Source organism: Nuphar pumila, chromosome 2 (genome assembly GCF_984573655.1).
Source record: "Nuphar pumila chromosome 2, dmNupPumi1.hap1.1, whole genome shotgun sequence".
NCBI classification, from domain to species: domain Eukaryota; kingdom Viridiplantae; phylum Streptophyta; class Magnoliopsida; order Nymphaeales; family Nymphaeaceae; genus Nuphar; species Nuphar pumila.
In genome coordinates, this window is record NC_143250.1 from 110,185,227 (window position 1) to 110,203,220 (window position 17,994).

General features: G+C 36.9%; 1 protein-coding gene across 1 annotated transcript; it reads left to right on the forward strand.

Moving 5' to 3' along the window:
- Positions 1 to 3,741, forward strand: LOC149846711 (ABC transporter G family member 1-like). The gene is made up of 8 exons (XM_089996513.1): positions 1 to 635; positions 740 to 819; positions 1,266 to 1,730; positions 1,944 to 2,030; positions 2,145 to 2,273; positions 2,382 to 2,576; positions 2,692 to 2,778; positions 2,878 to 3,741. Exons 1-8 carry the CDS (start codon positions 68 to 70, stop codon positions 3,550 to 3,552), a joined length of 2,286 nt encoding a protein of 761 aa, XP_089852639.1. The 5' UTR covers positions 1 to 67; the 3' UTR covers positions 3,553 to 3,741.
- The last annotated feature ends 14,253 nt before the right edge of the window (positions 3,742 to 17,994 follow it).

The following is a 17,994-nucleotide window of genomic DNA, read 5'->3' on the forward strand; positions in this document are numbered from 1 at the left end:
TTCTCTTTCTTGGTGGTGGTGTTCTAGGTAGAGCAGAGTGAATTTCATAGCTATAGGACTATAGATCATGCAGACCAAGACCAATGTCCCTCGATGGACGCCTAGTCCAAGCCCGACTAGATCGCCCCGAGACGCGCCCACCAAGGCTAAGGACGATCTTGATTTCGATAGCTTCGTGTCCGAGGGCAGCATTAACCTGAACCCATTCAGACACACCACTAGGCAGGGATCGATGTATATCTCTGACACGGAAGATGAGGGTTCAGTGGTGAGTGAGCAATTCTTCCCACCACCAACGCTCCGTAAGGCTCAGAATCGCCAAGTGGAGAACAGAACGGTGGCTGCCTTGCCGGTGGCTGAGATCAGGACCGTGGCAGAAGCAGAAATGGTGGGGTATACTTATAGGAGGGAGGAAGGTCCCAGAGAGAGCAACTGGGAGGGTGTTCCTCTAGGAGGGATGGAGCAGTCTGGTGTCTACTTGACTTGGAAGGATTTGTGGGTGACTGCCTCGAATGGGAAGGGTGGGACTCGGGCTATATTGCAGGGGCTAACTGGGTATGCTCAGCCCGGTGAGATTCTGGCCATCATGGGCCCTTCAGGTTGTGGTAAATCCACTCTTCTTGATACATTAGCAGGTAAATTTTAAGCAGAAACCTCTCTCTCTCTCTCTCTCTCTCTCTCTCTCTCTCTCTCTCTCTCTCTCTCTCTCTCTCTCTCTCATGTTGGTGTCTTGTTGCAGGTAGATTGGGTTCTAACACAAAGCAGACGGGACAGATACTTGTGAATGGTAGAAGGCAGACTTTGGGATATGGGACCTCGGTGAGTAGAACTTTATCATATCAATTTTCTTTGATGATTTGAATGAGGTGACCTTAACAGCCTGAGTGGTTGGCTAAACATACATTTATAGGCTAGAATTAGCAATATAAAGCTATCTTACACGTATCCCCAATATTTTGAAAACATTGTCACGGAGGCCGCCAATATCATACCAAATGTAAATATGCGATATTTTTCGAAGTGCTAACTATTTGGGAAATATCGTGCTTTATCACGATATTAGCATAATATTAACAAGTTATAAACATTTTTTGCGCAACCTTTTATACTGTCTATACTTTTATATTTTATACATTTATACATGCCAAGGTTTTCTTAATTAAGAAAACCAAATTTTTCCAAATCTAAACCGAGTGTCTTCACCCTAAAGAGTTTCTGATCTTTTCTTAGAGCTGATAGTGGTTGTCTACTTCCCTTGGATGCAGGCATATGTGACTCAAGACGATACACTGATGAGCACCCTCACTGTGAGAGAGGCCGTGTATTACTCGGCTCAGCTCCAATTGCCAGACTCCATGTCAAAAGCAGAGAAGAGAGAAAGAGCCGAGACCACAATCAGAGAGATGGGTCTGCAGGATTCCATGAACACAAGGATCGGTGGTTGGGGTGTCAAAGGGTTGAGTGGAGGCCAAAAGAGGAGGGTGAGCATCTGCATTGAGATCCTGACCCGGCCCAAGCTTCTCTTTTTGGACGAGCCCACAAGTGGGCTCGACAGTGCTGCATCCTACCACGTGATGAGCAGGATCGTGGGTCTAGCCAAGCATGATGGGAGGACTGTGGTAGCATCCATACATCAGCCTAGCAGTGAAGTTTTTGAGCTTTTTCACAACCTCTACCTCCTCTCCGCAGGAAAAACTGTCTATTTCGGCCCAACGTCAGGCGCAAGTGAGGTAACAACTGCTACCATACCATCATGCAACGATGTTTTTTCCTGCTAAAAAAAGTAATAGAGAAGCACATATATGAATATATGGTACATCTACAATTCTAAGATACCTTCTTTTGTATATCATCCATTTCTAAGATGGGTTTCAAGTGTCAACACATATATTTTGCTCTATTAATGGTTTAGTGACATTTGAATATGATTGGTTTGATTGCAGTTCTTTGCTGTAAATGGGTTTCCTTGCCCATCTTTGAGGAATCCATCGGATCACTATCTTAGAACAATCAACTCCGACTTTGACAAGGTGAGGAACATACAGGCCTTCCTTTCCTCTCTTTTAGCACTACTAGTAGTATGGTAGATGTAAGAACCATGTCAAGAGAAAATCAAATAATTGTTTCGCTAATGTTCTCTTTAGGATATCGAGCAAGGAAATGATGCGAGAGCAGTTACAACAGCACAGGCAATCAGCATGCTTGTTGATTCCTACAGTTCATCCCACACAGCACAGCAAGTGTCAAGAAGAGTGACAGAAATCAACAAAAGGGTAAGCACAAAGGAATTACTGCCTTTATGTCAACTATTGTTTTTGTTCCAAACTTCCATTTTCTTTTTTTTGATGGATGACTAAAGAGATGCAAATTCAATTTTGTAGGACGGAGTACCACTGCAGAAGAAAGGAAGCCAAGCAAGTTTCTTTACACAAGCCATGGTCCTCACCAGGAGATCCTTTGTGAACATGTATAGGGATCTTGGTTACTACTGGTTGCGTCTAGCTATTTACATAGCATTGTGCCTGTGCGTGGGCACTATATTCTACAATGTTGGACACTCCTACGGATCTATTCAGGTATATAGCTCGACAAATTAATATAATCACCCTTATACACTTCTTTATAAGACCAGTCATTGGTATGTAAGGACTAGCTAACTAAATTGTTTTGACAAACTCAAAAAAATTGCAGGCTAGAGGATCTATGCTCATGTTTGTGGCTGCATTCCTGACATTCATGGCTATCGGTGGATTCCCTTCATTTGTTGAGGACATGAAGGTTTGTTATCTCTCTCTCTCTCTCTCTCTCTCTCTCTCTCTCTCTCTCTCTCTCTCTCTCTCTCTCTCTCTCTCTCTCAGATATCACCTGTTCTTGCAGATTTTTGGACGTGAGAGGTTGAATGGTCACTATGGTGTTACAGCATTCGTGATAGGGAACACATTCTCATCTATTCCTTACCTCCTTTTGGTCTCTGTGATCCCTGGAGCAATTGCCTACTACTTGGTGCGTCTCCAGAGTGGGGTGGAGCACTTTGTCTATTTTGCACTGGTGTTGTTTGTGTGCATGATGCTGGTGGAGAGCTTGATGATGATTGTGGCCAGCATTGTTCCTGATTTCTTGATGGGCATCATCACTGGAGCAGGAATACAGGGAGTGATGATGCTCAATGGAGGATTCTTTAGGTTGCCTGGAGATCTTCCCAAGCCATTCTGGAGATATCCAATGTATTACATAGCCTTCCACAAGTATGCCAACCAAGGGTTCTACAAGAATGAGTTTGAAGGGCTGACCTTCCCCAACAACATGGCAGGGGGCCCACCAACCATCACTGGTGAGGAGATTCTGAGGAACACGTGGCAGGTGGAGATGGGGTACTCCAAATGGGTGGATCTTGCCATTCTCTTTGGAATGGTCATCCTCTATAGGGTCATGTTCTTGTCCATCATCAAGCTCACAGAGAAGATGAAGCCAATCATCAGAGCCTTCATGGCTCGATCTTCCAAACAGGCTACTCAAGTTATGTACACCGTTCCCCCAAACTCAACTCCTTGAGTTGCAGATATGAGTATATTTATTAGCTTGTGAGATTGTTCAAAAACAAAATAATTATGTGCCAAGTTCCTTCAATTCTCGTTGAATCGGAACTTGAGTTTGTAGTTGCTACAACTGAAAATAAAGAACGTTTGTATTAAAGGCTTTGGAAATTTTCTTAGTAAAATTTGGTGGACCTTGAATGCTTGTTTCTCTGTTCTTCCCATAGTTAGCAAGAAATAAAAAAGATACAAGAGGCGATGCGTGAAGCAAAAGCGGGGAATCAATGTGTTAAAAGAAGTAGTAAGCCATTATGCAAGCCCATCCAAAATGAAAAGGAAACCAAGGTTGTTAAATGCGATGAGGCGAAGCGAGGCGTTGAGCCTGTTATGAAGCGAGGCATAAGCCTCGAGGCGTTGAAGCGTAGGCTTCATGATCAAAATAATAAAATATATAATATTAATAAAATAATGAAAATTTTAAATAAGAACTACTAATAAACGACAATATAAAATAAATACTACTTTCCTATAATTAACTCGTATCATTCATTGATTTTAAATGGTTGATGAAGAGTATTTTTTATGAGATTGTTGCACATTATATTCATAAGTTGTCGCAAATTGGTGCAATTATCAAAATTGCATGAATGGCGTTTCTACTGCAACAACAATTTCTGTCAGGATTACAAAAATTTTAAAAAGAGAAGAAAAAAGAAAAACAACAAAATTTGTACATTAAACACCTGATTGCCCTCCATCAAGCCTTAAGCCTCACAACTGACAGGCTTGTCCATAAGATGGAGGGTGATCAGGTAACATAGTTCTTGAGAGTCGTCTCTAAACTCTAAAAAGAAGAATTGAGGAATGAAACTACGCAACTGAAGAAAGAAGCAACTAGTTGAAACCAGAACAGGATCTTCATCAGTGCCTCACTAACTGTTTTAACGAGATGCAAGAACGAAAAGAAGTAAAAACTACCGAACATTGAAACATGGATTGAACCCGCCGTATTTCAAATTAACAAAATATGCATCAAAAGAAACAGTAGCTACAGATTATGAACTGAGATCAATCACGGATTGTTTGTTACAAACCATAAAGGGAAATTTTTAAAATGAATATTTGCTTTCAAGCAATAAAATTGAGCTTAAATTCTATTATAAGAACCATCATCTAACCAACATACAATAAATCTGGATAGCTGCAAGACAAATTACTAAGATCCCACTAGTTCCAATTCAAAAGAAAGCCCCACAGTAAAGCCTAGCATACAACTGAAAATCTAAAAAACGAAAATCCCAACCTAAAACCCAGTATTCCTAAACTAAAAAACTAAAAACATGCAAAATGTTCGAAACAAAATCACAATTCACAGAAAGCAAACAAATCAAAGCAAAAGATAAGAACGAGAGTCCCGATTTGACCTGAACCCAATATTTCACGACAAGACTGGCGATGGTGTCGCTGCGCTGGAGGCGGTGTGAGACGGCGAAGCGGCGTAGCTGATTGTCTTGCCAGAAGGCATCGGAGGATGGGCTCTCGACGATCTCCTTCAGCTTCCAAGGGGATCGAAATGATCGGGTCAGGATCTCGCGATCGGAGGAAAAACAATGCCAGAGTCGGCAGACGCAAGCAGCCCGCACGAGGTCGGCAAGGGAAAGGCGCTCAAGGATGCTCCGAAGGACGTCCGGCGAGGTTAGGGCGGCAAAATTGGAGTTCATATGAGAGATGACAGCGAAGGACTCACCGGAATCCTTAACTTCGGTGAGACAATGATCAAAAACATACATCACAGCTCCAAAATATAAGAAAAGACAGCACGAAAATGTACAATGTCTGTAAACTTGATGTGTACGCCTTAGAAGTGAAGCGTGCTTCGATGCGAGGCGTACGCTTCACCCATGTGAAGTGTACGCTTCGAGACTCAAACGCCTCACTGCAGTGCCTCGATACTTTTTGCTTATGCTTCGCCTCTGAGGCGTACGCTTCAGGTACTGAGGCGTACGCCTCTCACAACACTGAAGGAAACACATAGAAAGTAATATGAAGCACGAGCAAAAGCAAATAAAAAATGACAAACATATATAAGTATAAAATAATATAAAATAATATAAAATCAACATACAAGTGTGTTAATAAAATATTATTTTTTTAATATGAAAAATATAAGAAGTGAGGGAGAAGCAAATAGGAAGTGATAAGTAGCCATAAGGAAATATTAGAGAATCTAAAGTGAATCAATTTGAGAAACAAAGAGGAAGTGAGCTTTAAGGCAAGCTTTCCAAAGTTTCTCCTCCTTTTAAAGAACCCAAGAGTTTTCCATTTAGAAAGTGAGTTTCCTCATATAACAAAAAGCTTCTGGTAACAATGCTTCTTTCATCCCATGCACTATTCAATTTTTACCAAGTAAACATAAATCATTGGCTTATTTCTACCATTGGTTTTCTTTTGTCCCTGCGTAAGAGAGAAGCTCAATAATGGGGACCAACACTCTGCCCAATGAAAGGAAGCCACGTATGGCAACATCCTATAAAAAATGGGGACCCCTATTAAAGAGGCCTCAGTGTACTGACCCCATATTAAAAGGATTTATGCGTGTTTGGCCCCAACACACATCCACCATGACTCAAGACTCGTGAGGTAGGAATCCTATCTAGTGTTATGGGCAGAACACTTGTATAAGTGTTCTGCCCAACAAGAGCCACATAGTGGCTGCACTCAATAAAAAGGGTGAGCCCCCTTATTAAAGAGGGGGACCCAGTGCACTACTTCATCTTGAAAGTTGGAACACTTCACTATAAGAATAAAGGTCAATAGCGGTGACTCTTTTCTAGCGAAACAAAATCTCGCCGCTATTGATAAAGCAATAAAAGTGAGATTTTTGTCTTCGCTAATTGATAGGTAATAGCAGAGTCATAAATATCTTAACATCATTACTTTATTATGATCATGAATCTCGTGACTACTAGCTTCAATAACAATGGCGAGCTAGATATCCCCTAAAATGCCTTGTCCCTGCTCACATCTCGTCATTAAAGACATGTATAAAGGTGAGGTTCTCTGGTCTTTAGATATTGTTGTTAAAACATTTAATGGTTATATTTAATGGCCAGAAGATCTCGTTGTTATAAATCAATAACAGTGAAATATGGATTTCATCGTTATAGGGTTTTATTCTATAACAATGATAATTATGTCACCGTTATAGAGTGACATCTATAAAAATAGTCAGATGAACCCTTTTTATATTTCTCTTTCTCTCATCTATGCTCTTTCTAATCTCTCGGTCTCCCCCCTTTCACGAGATCAGCAACCATCGGTCGACCTCCACACGTTGAACCACTGCCCACCACTCCTCTCGGTTCACCGATCGCCTCCACCATCGACATCGTTACCGTTTCCTCAAGCTGCTGAATATCATCGGCCACCTTCGTAGGGTCCCCCGGGTTGCCGGATGTTATCGGTCACCTCCATGAGCCTCCCCCATTCGCCGCCCTCTGACCCTCCCTCACCCTCCATCCCTCCCCATGACCCCACAATCTCTCTCTCTAGTTCTTGTGTGGCCCATCTATCGTTCGGTGCCACCATCAGTCTGGGTGGACCTTCGGCAACCTCTTCTTCCTCTTTTACACATATCGACTGGTTGCTAGGTTGTCTTATTCCTCTTTATTTTTTTTCAAAATCTTTTTCAAATCATAAATGAGTACTTGTTTTTATTTTAAGGGTTATATTTGTTTTTTTTAATTGGCATAATGCATGATTTTTTTTAGGATTTAGGTTATTGATTTAGTTTATTTTTTAAACAACATAATGTTTAATTAGGCTTTTAGGGTTTATTATGTTTTTTTTATTATCATTAGGCATGTAATGAATGTTTGATTTTCATTAAAATATTAAGAGATTTTTAATTAGCATAAACACATAATTTTTTTAGGATTCAGGGTATTGATTTGGATTCTTGCAAATAACATGAGTGTTTAATTAGGGTTTTAAGGTTTTTTTATGCACTTTTTTCCTTTTTATTTATCATAAAGCATGATTCTATGAATGAATGTTTGATTTTAGTTATCACTTATCAAACCCCTGAATCTTTATTTTTTGTTAGGGTTTAAGTTTTTATTTTAAATTTTTAAATGACATAAATATTTAATTAGGTATTTTTTGTGTTTCTTTCTCAATCAACATTAAACACAATTCCATGATGTCATGCATGATTTTAGTTAGAATTTTAGGGTTTTATTTTTTTTAATCCGTATATATATATATATATATGTGATGTTTGTTAGGATTTAGTAATTTGATTTGTTTGAGCTATGGTTTTAGTTTTTTTTGTATTTTTTAATTACTATTAAACTTGAATTCATAAATAATGAATGTTTGATTTTACTTAGAATATTAAGAGTTTTTATTAATTATCATAAATGCATAATTTATGATGTTTATAGGGATTAGGGTTTTTATTTGGTTTTTTTATATTAGCATGAATATTTAGTTATGGTTTTAAAGTTTTATGTATTTTTTTTAATTAGCATTAAGCAGGAATTCATGAACAATAGATATTTGATTTTGGTTAGAATATTAATGTTTTTTGTTTAATTAATTAGCATAAATGGTCTTTCTCTATGTTCTGCCTCAACCCGCTTGACCAGGCGAACGATGGATCCCTTACAGTGTGTTTGTGCCCACCTTAATATATATATATATATAGTGGGGTCGTCACCTATGAATATGGATCAATAGTGGATACACATTCATGACAAAAGTTATAAACCTTATGCATGTGAAATTGATCGATTCCATGACGCGTCATATGCACATGTTAATTTTTCTGATAAGATGTGATGCACATGTCGGGACTACAATAATAAAACAAGCTGTTTTATATACTAGTGGATCATCTTTGTACCTTCAGAGGTATCATGCGAAGGTAAATTTCTTATTTTCTAAATTCATTTTTTTCATATAGTATACTGCTAAATATGTTTGATCTAATAAATTTTTAATTTGTTATTTACAGACCGAAATAGATGGGCAGGAACCAATGGTGAGTGCATTCTACAAAGAGAGACACACACCCATTCAGATCGCAAGACATTCATCTATAGTGAAGCAAAAAACACTTTTGTAAGTTACTGACACCTTCTAGTGCCATATTCATTTATTCTATTTTGTGCATTATCATTAGTTATTGATAACCAATTATTAATGGCGTACAGATGAAGCTTTAATTTGTGGAGATTGAAAGTTCAACACCCTCTTCACCAAGAGGCCTATTGATGATGCATCGAAACATTTTTGCCAAGGTCCTCGAGGAGCAGTATGGATATGTGAGAGAGATGGGTGTATTTGTCATTTCATCCAAACTATCCTTCTACAATCAGGTCCAAGTTTTGGAGCTATCTTCTTAGCTGGAGGTGACACATATGGAGCTCCAACAATTAAGAGAAGAACAAAGGATGAACTAAGAAGAGCAAGAATGAGAATGAGCAGAAAGAAAGCAAGAAAGAGACTTAGAAAGACATAAAATAGAGTGACAGAAAAGTAGTTAGGAAGTTCACTGAGGAGATGCAAGCCTTTATGGATGCACACAAACATAACCCCCCATCCTAAATCCAAAATTTCTAAACTCTCTTTATTTAACTATAATTTTCTACCTTGCTACACTTTTTAAACTCTTTGTTTACTTGTTTATTATCAAATTGTTTTGATTTTCCTGTGATGGGTGTATATATATATATATATATATATATATATATATATATATATATATATATATATATATATATATATATATATATATATATATATATATATATATATATATTCAAGGTTATGTAGCATCTAAGTAAGAAAGATGCTACATAACTTTGAAAATGTGTAACACAAATTAAATTTGATTTTTGTGAATATTAGAAATGTTTATATTTGTTGCAAGCTTGAAGAGGATGTAGGGGTTTGTATTTGAAGTATGCTTGTTGTAGGATTGAAGAGGATGTTGGGGGGGTATCATAATGTGGTCTTGAAAACAAAAAATCAGAAGATCAATTAGGAACTTGAGAAATAAGGCTTGGGTTTTGCCATAAGGTAGTGTTTGATTACAAACTGAGTTTATAAGATAATTCATATATGCATTTGTTATTTATTGTGGTAAATCAGTCATATTCTTAAGAAATGTTATAAATCCTTGCTACTGACTTCTCTCTTCTTCTTCCTTACAAACATGCAATCCTCATGCACAATCAACCAATGTATATGTTTTTTGTGTACATCCATGACACAAATTAAATTTTAATGAGTATTAGAAGTGTATATGTTTGTTGCAGGCTTAGAGAGGATGTAGAGGTTGTAGGGGGGTTGTATTTAAAATGTGTTTGTTGTCAGCTTAGAGAGGATGCAGAGGATTGTAAACGTATTTGAAGTGTATGTTTGTTACAATTTTAGTTGAATGTAAAAAAAAAATTGAAAACTAATTTTTAGTTTTTTGTCTGCAAATTTATAGCCTATAACAGCGAGATCCATGTCTTGCCATTATATCCTATATTGACGAGTTAATTCTTCCTATTATAGCCTATAACAGCAAGAATAGTACCTTGCTACCTATAACGGCAAGCCAAGGATCTCACAGTTATATCCTATCTCATCGTTAAAGATTGTCACACCTATATTGGTGTTCTCAATTTTGGTGAGATTCTTCACTGGTGTTGGTTCACCCTTTAATGATGAGCTATACATGTTCTCAACAAAGGCTAATTTTTTTTTACAACTCATCAGCAAGAATTTTTGTCGTTATAGGCGTATAATGGTGAGACATAGGGCGATAGCGGAAAGATATATCACTGATATTGACTTGTATCCTTGTAGTGCTTGTATGAATGTTTTTCCAGAACAAGCTTACAATTTTACATGGCTATAAATGTGTGTGGAAAACTAACCTTTTTCCAAGAGCCATAGTGACACTTGGGTTTTCTATTGATAGGAGGTTGTTGACGTATGAACAATTAAAGCAACTGAGAATCCCAATTTTGAGCAGGTGCATACTATATATGCCAAAGGACCGAAGAAATGACATCTGACCTTTTTCCTTTCTTGTCCCATGTCAAAGCAATTATGGAAGCAGAAAGTGGAAATCAATAGAGAAAATAAAGCAAGCTCTTCTAGGATGAGCAAATGTGGAATTTAATTGGACAGAAGAGTTAGAATTTGACTTTCCACATCCTTGTTTTGTGGTTGTGGTCCAACATGAATGACTTATTTTTTGCTCTAGCAACAAGGCTTACAAAGTTGCTTTGCAAGGAATGTCTATTAGGGTACGTTTAGTTTAGTTCAATCGGATGAGATTCACTTCCTAATATACTTTAGAAAGTGAATCTCATTTGAATAGTACCCAAAAAACAACTAAATATAAAACTTTTTCTTTACATAACCCAAAAGGCAAGCCTCATAAAAAGTGAGTTTGCACATAACCTAAAAGTGAAATTTTGAAAGTGAATATCATTTGTGTAAGATTCACTTTCTCATGAGATTTGAAATCTCATGATACTTTGAAAGTAAATATCTCTTTTGACCAGTATTTTCACTTTTCAAAAACACAACCAAACGTACCCTTAAGTCTTGCTTGATGAACCATTCCCAGCGAGATTCAGACAAAAATTTCACTGGGAACAAGAATTCCAACAAACGTTGGATGTGGTGAACGTACAGAATGCGTTCGCCGCATAAAAAAAATATGTAATTTTTGTAACACCCCCTTGTTATGAAAAGAACTGGATGTGGGGAATGGGGGGAAAAGCTCTCTCTCTATCTCACTCACTCACTTGTGCAGGTCGGGCGAGGCAATCAGTGACTAGTGAGGCCACCAGAGAGGTCACAAGCGACTTGAGAGGCAATTGAAGATTGGTGAGGCCACCAACGAAGTTTGGAGTTCATGGGTTTTTTTTCCTCTTCATTTGGTTTCGTTCTTCTTCGTTTCCATCATGGCTCGCCAAAGCTAAGGAGGTATGACTCCTATCCCTTTCTTTCTTTCTCTCCCTCTTTTCTCCGATCGTCGCTGCATTTTTTTCTTTTTTTCTTTTTTTCTTTTTTTCTTTTTTTCTTTTTTTCTTTTTTTCTTTTTTTCTTTTTTTCTTTTTTTCTTTTTTTCTTTTTTTTTCTTTTTATCTTGATCTGTGATTTTAGTGTTTGATGAAATTTGTTCCCGATTTACTTCATTTCTTCAATTAAATTATTAGGTTTATGGTTAGGGTTTCATGGTTCTCTATTCCATTTTTTTCTTTAGTCTTTTATTTGGTGGATGAGATAGGATTGTGATTAACGTTGAAATTATTGTGGCCTTTGATTTTGGGTTTTCCATGCATGTTTTATTCATTGTGGTTAGGGTTTTCCATGTGCATTTTATTCGATTAGGGTCTCTCCCCCTTTTTGATTTTTTTTTTATCCTTTTCTTGATTAAAATCTTGATTAGGGTATTCTTCTTCTTCTTCTCCTTTTATATTTTTTTTATTTGATTTTCTTTTAAATTATTTTTGGTTTGATGGATTGTCCATGTTGTCCATAACAAATGTTGGACTTTAGAACACAGACAAGGAGAATGGTCAAAACAAACATTGGACTTGAAACAGTTGTTATAGAATGAATAGAACAATATTATGTTCATTTTGTTCTTCTGTTCCATAATTTCATGGACAAGCCATCAAACATGCCCTTAATGGTATAAGAACATGTCATGAGGATCTTAAATAATCTTAAACACACGGTGGCATGCAATTGGAGCACTGCAATTGGAATCGTGGATCCCATAAAAGAGGGGATGGCTACAAATTAATATTCATGGTACGTTCCATGGACAATGTCATCCTGGGCCATTTTGTAGAAGCTGGATGCAAGTCAAAGTAAGGGAACATAGATGGAAAGGAATGGTCAGAATGGCTTTAAATTTTGGAGAAGGTTGACCCACATGCAAATACAATAATTGAAAATAGAAGAGCAGAATTGGAGCAAAAATGGATCTTCTCCAATTTTCTAATTAATTATTTCTTTCTCAATTAGCAAGTAATAGCTGTCTAAGGTTTGGGAATGATTTAGAGAAGCATGAGATTAAAAATATAAATAAAAAATGAAAGAATGAGATAATAATCAATAGAAAATTGAAAACCTCCAAAACCTACACAATAAGAAATATTTATCGAATTTTCAGTATTTTTTCAAAATTTGACCTTACAGATGTGTTCAACATGATTGATTTGCTAAAAATTGATACTTGGATCATGCATTTTTTATGAACAAAATGGTATTTGAAGCCTCAAAATTTTATTAAATTGTAGGCCGCTGATTTTTGAAACCTTATAAAAACATACCAATGCATCGAAATCAAATGCTCCATAACTGATTCCTATAAAAACAAGTGCATAGATCACATCTGTAAGGTCAGAATTTCAAAAAAATACCAAAAATCCAATAAATGTTTTTTATTGGGTTGGTTTGGGAGGTTTTTTATTGGGTAGGTTTTCATTCCCCATAATCAATATATTGACATCGAAGGAAAGGCATGAGTAAAACGAGTGCCATTGGAAAGCATTTTGTAATCTTTTATTAAGTCTCCATCAACATCATATAATAACAAAAAATAGCACATGAAAGGCAAAGCTATGCATCTGCATGACATATTTGAGGTACCAGTTACTAAAAAAGACGTTCGCTGAATGTATATTATGGACATCTAACAAAAAAGCCATGTTGTGAGAATAGTTTAATGGCCCTCCAAAATAACATTTGCAGCAAAAAAAAAATGAAAAAAGTCTTGCTTCAGGATAACCAAAAGAATGCATAGTTTTGATAAAGAAACTAAAATATGTGTACAAATAAATAGGCATATGGCTAGAAAATGAATAGCACGCATTCTTTTGTAATTGACAAAGAAAAAGCATAATATATTTGGTATTAAAGCGGTATGCAGTGTTGAACAGTAAACAGATTAGAAACAAGAAATAGTGTAAAAACAATGTATAGCAGAGTATGTTTGTCCATGCTTAGATTTTGATACTTGACTATGTTAATTTACTTAGAAGTATTCAAGATTGGGGAACTGAAAATTCAGTTCTATTATCTTGTGCTAAAACTGCCAGTTTCATTTCAAAGCTTACAACTTTTTCATCAATATCAGGGTCCTTCATTAGATGGTAACTATGTCTATCCAACTATGTGCTATGTACCTGCAGGCAAAGAAGGAAAGTTAGACAAAAAAATGCATGCCTAACAATCAAGTCTTTTTTATGAGCATGTTATCAGTTGATGGTTGTTGATTTTGATCTTATTCAGCTGGCTAAACATACACACACAGCTACTGTAGCCAGTATCATGCATTCTGCGTCAGCTGCAAATAAAGTCCCACAAGAACATTAGTACAACTTATTCTTAACCCCACAAAATCAGATTGAAATGCATTAGACGCATATAACCATCCAAACCAATGAAGATGCATGTTGATGCGTAAAAACATTGAGAACACAAGTTATCACTGAATTGAAACCCAACCTGATCAATGGCACTTAGATGACCCAATCAAGCATAAAATAAAACCTATACCCTTTACGAGATGGTGCAGATGTGAGTCCCCAAAGATTCACATGTATCAACTCTACTGGAGTTTGGGTAGAAAAATTCACTTTAACAAAAGGCAACTTGTGAATTTTGTTGATGGCACATGATAAATATAACTCAGGATCAATATTGCTCATAAATAAAAATAGATTTATTTTTCTCTTGTTTTTTTCAAAACCATAAAGTCAGTATGACCTAGCCGACAATGTCAAACTTTATTAGAAAATCTAAATTTATTATTACTAACTTTAGCAAAATTAACTTCAGGAGACCAGTTCCCTTTTTCAAGTTGTCAAGATCATCCACTAGGTAAAGTCCTCACTTAAGTTGTCCTCTTAGTAGAGTAGTCTCGCTCCATAGATCTTTCACACAAAATCTATCAGGGTTGAATTGAAACAAACAATGTTCAAATACTGAGTACTGATAAAAGATTTTGCTTAATATAAACCACATGTAAAACTTCTTTCAATATAAAAGTCTTATTAACATGTTACAAAAGGAAATTACGTGCATTGAAAAAAGGTAAATGTTAGTTACTCCTAACCATGATGTCATCTTATCTATGATATTCACTCTTGTTGGTCATGTGTAACACCCTGATCTGGCACCTCGGGAGTCTGAATTCGGTTGGTACTTCCCAGAGGGAAAGAGTACAGAGTTCACATAGAGAAACATGACTAAAAAAAAATCTTTATCATTCAATAATTTACTTTCTTTCACAATGTTTATCATTTATAACAAAAGAAATAACAAATACATTATTATTCAATGACATAAAAGTAAAAACTACCAAATATTCTATCGAAGAAGAAGTCGATCAAGTCATGTCTGTGCTAGTGTGTCTGAAACCTACAGTTGTAATTAAACAAAGGGGGTGGGTCTACAACACAGTAAAAAATAATTATAAGTAAATAAACTTTTAACTTACAACTATAGTAGACTCTAAGCCCCTAGTCTTAGTTTAGTTTTTGACACACTACACAAGTTTATATATTTTAATTACTCTCATTATCTTTCTCAAACACTCTCTTACAACAAACTATCTCTAGGTCGTTTATACCGGTCATAGCCGTCTATGGGTGTAGCAACCCGCATAGAACACCACAATTCTACATGTTGGTCAAACAATGAACTATACACTCTCAGTGATCCCAGAACCACCAGGCACTGCAGTGAAACTACCACAGAGACCCCACCGGTAGCTAGCCAGGAGGTTTACATCTCAATCTTGGTATGGTTTATGCTACATCCTAACCATGATGGTTGTCAATCACCCATGGTCCTCTAGAGTCTCAAACACTATGTGAGTATAACCCTAAGTCATAAACTAAGTTCAACACGTTGAATCATATTTTCAAACTCGAAATTCACTCATTCTTTTATGAGTGATGTCACAAACTAATCACAACGGATCTCACTCTTTAATCTTATGATAATATTAAGACTCACATTATCTCATACTAAGCACACAACAATGTCGTGTCTCTACATCATTAAATCACCAGTGGCCCACTCTCCATAAAGGTTGCACTTTGACCGCAAACCAGGTAGCCCTTGCCATAGGTCGCCACTTTCAAGATTTAAGGGGTCATGCATGCTGATCTCAATATATTCATTCATACAACATGAATAAAATAAATGAGATTCTAATCTAAACATAATCTCGTCACAATACATTTTATCAGTAATCACATAGACATGCTATCACAACACAATCTCTTTCTAATATGCATGACATACCATAACAACATGTAGATCACAACAAACATGTATATGAAATCATCTCAATGTTAAGCATGGTAATTTTTATGCATGTCATGTTCTCAGTCAAAAGCTATCATGTTAATCATATTAATTCACAACATTACAATATCATGCAACGTAAAAATGTTCATTTATATCTAAAATTACTTATAATATCACTTACCTCAAGTGTGAACATTGTGCTCTGGTCGCAATCAAGTCGCAAGATGTTCTAACAGTATGATCTAGTTATTACACAAACACGCTAGCATTAAAGCACAAAACCTCTTACCAAAATACTTTTCCTGAATTGATACATGAAATCTTAATTTTTGTATCACTAATTTAACCAAAACCAATGAACAAATAGATTCCTCTCTACGATACGATTCCAACGCACTAAATCTCACTCAATTCTGAGTTTGGGGTGCAAATTTATGCTCATTTTACCAAAATGGATCTCGAGTACCTATAAGGATAATTTGGTTATTTCGGATTTATGTATAATTTGAGACTATCTCATAACCTGATCCAGATCTATTTATGATCTAGATACAATCCCATCTATCTGAATCCATATCCATTACTGATCTGGATCCAGAATAATCTGACTGAATCTAGATCCAGTTCAGATATGGATCCAGGACTGATCCAATCATATCCAGAATAGTCAGTGCATATCCGGATTTGGTCTGGTCTAGATCAAACTGGACCTGAACTAACAACTGGGACCCAGTCAGACCAAACTGGTTTGGTCTAACCTAGGTTGATCCAAACTGGTTTGGTTCATATTAGTTTAGTCTGAACCGATTCAACTGAACCCCCCCCCCTTTCCTTTATCTAGTCTGACCCAACCCTAGTTCGGTCTGGACGCGACCCAAAACGACCCGGTTCGATTTGGGTCATGCCCAGATCGACTAGGTCTAAAAAGAAACCATCAAAAGGGGTGAAGCCCTTTCGTTTGCAGAGAGGGGGTGGCCTCTGAGCCGACCTCTCCCCTGCTCCCATCTGAGCAAGGGTCGGTCGACCCTCCCTATAACAAGGGGATCGGTCATTGACGTTGATCGACCGACTCTCTCTCTCTCTCTCTCTCTCTCTCTCTCTCTCTCTCTCTCTCTCTCTCTCTCTCTCTCTCTCTCTCTCTAAATCCCTCTATTTTTTTTCATTTTTCTGCAACTTGTCAGCAGCAATGGTTGTCGGCCCCCTTTTTCCAAAAAAGAAAGCAGAAATAAAGAAGAAGAAGAAGATGAAGATGGAAGAGAGGAGAGTTTTACCTCATTGCCAGTGCCAGAATTTGGTAAGTTTGTCTCTCTCTCACTCTCTTTGTCGTTCTCTTTGCTCGCTTGATACGAGATGGAGGGATGCGTGAGGGCTTTTATAACCCTCACGCAGGGTGAGGATAAGCCTCACTTTCCATGGAATATGGGGGGTGAGGTGTAAACACCCCAAATTTTCACCCTCATCCAGTGTTTGTCCATTTCATATGTAATTGCATATCACTGCATACATTTTTGCATATCATTTCATCGTATTGCATGTCATTACATGTCATTATATGTCATTACATCTCATTTTCGAGATCCAGCACTCCTGTTTTCAAAACATTCAATCCAGATTTGAGTTTTAAAACTTTTCTTTCAAAAACAATTTTAAAACTTGGGTTTTTATTCAACATTCTGTCATTTTCCAACCCCCGGGACCTTATATTTTGAAATACTTTCTTAGAAAACGATCTGGATTCATTTCAAACTCAATTTCAATTGATTTTAATTCTCAGATGAGGCCCATTTAGGTGGTGTCGCTTCTGGATTCCTTCACTTAACAAAAATCTCAAAAACCTTAGAGTCCTAATTGGATCAGGACTCTTTTTCCAGAGTCCAGTCGGATCAGAACTCTACTTTTTACTAACTTTTCTACCTGTTTCGGAGAGAACCTTTCAAAATCTTCTGTTTTGGCCAAAATTTCAGAGTCCTAGTTGGATCAGGACTCTTCTTCAAGAGTCCAGTCAGATCAGGACTCTTCTTCAGAGTTTCAATTGGATTGAGACTCTAATCTTTTACAGCTATTTTATTCATTTTCAATCACATCTTTTAAAATCTTTCAAAATAAGTCAGAAACTTAG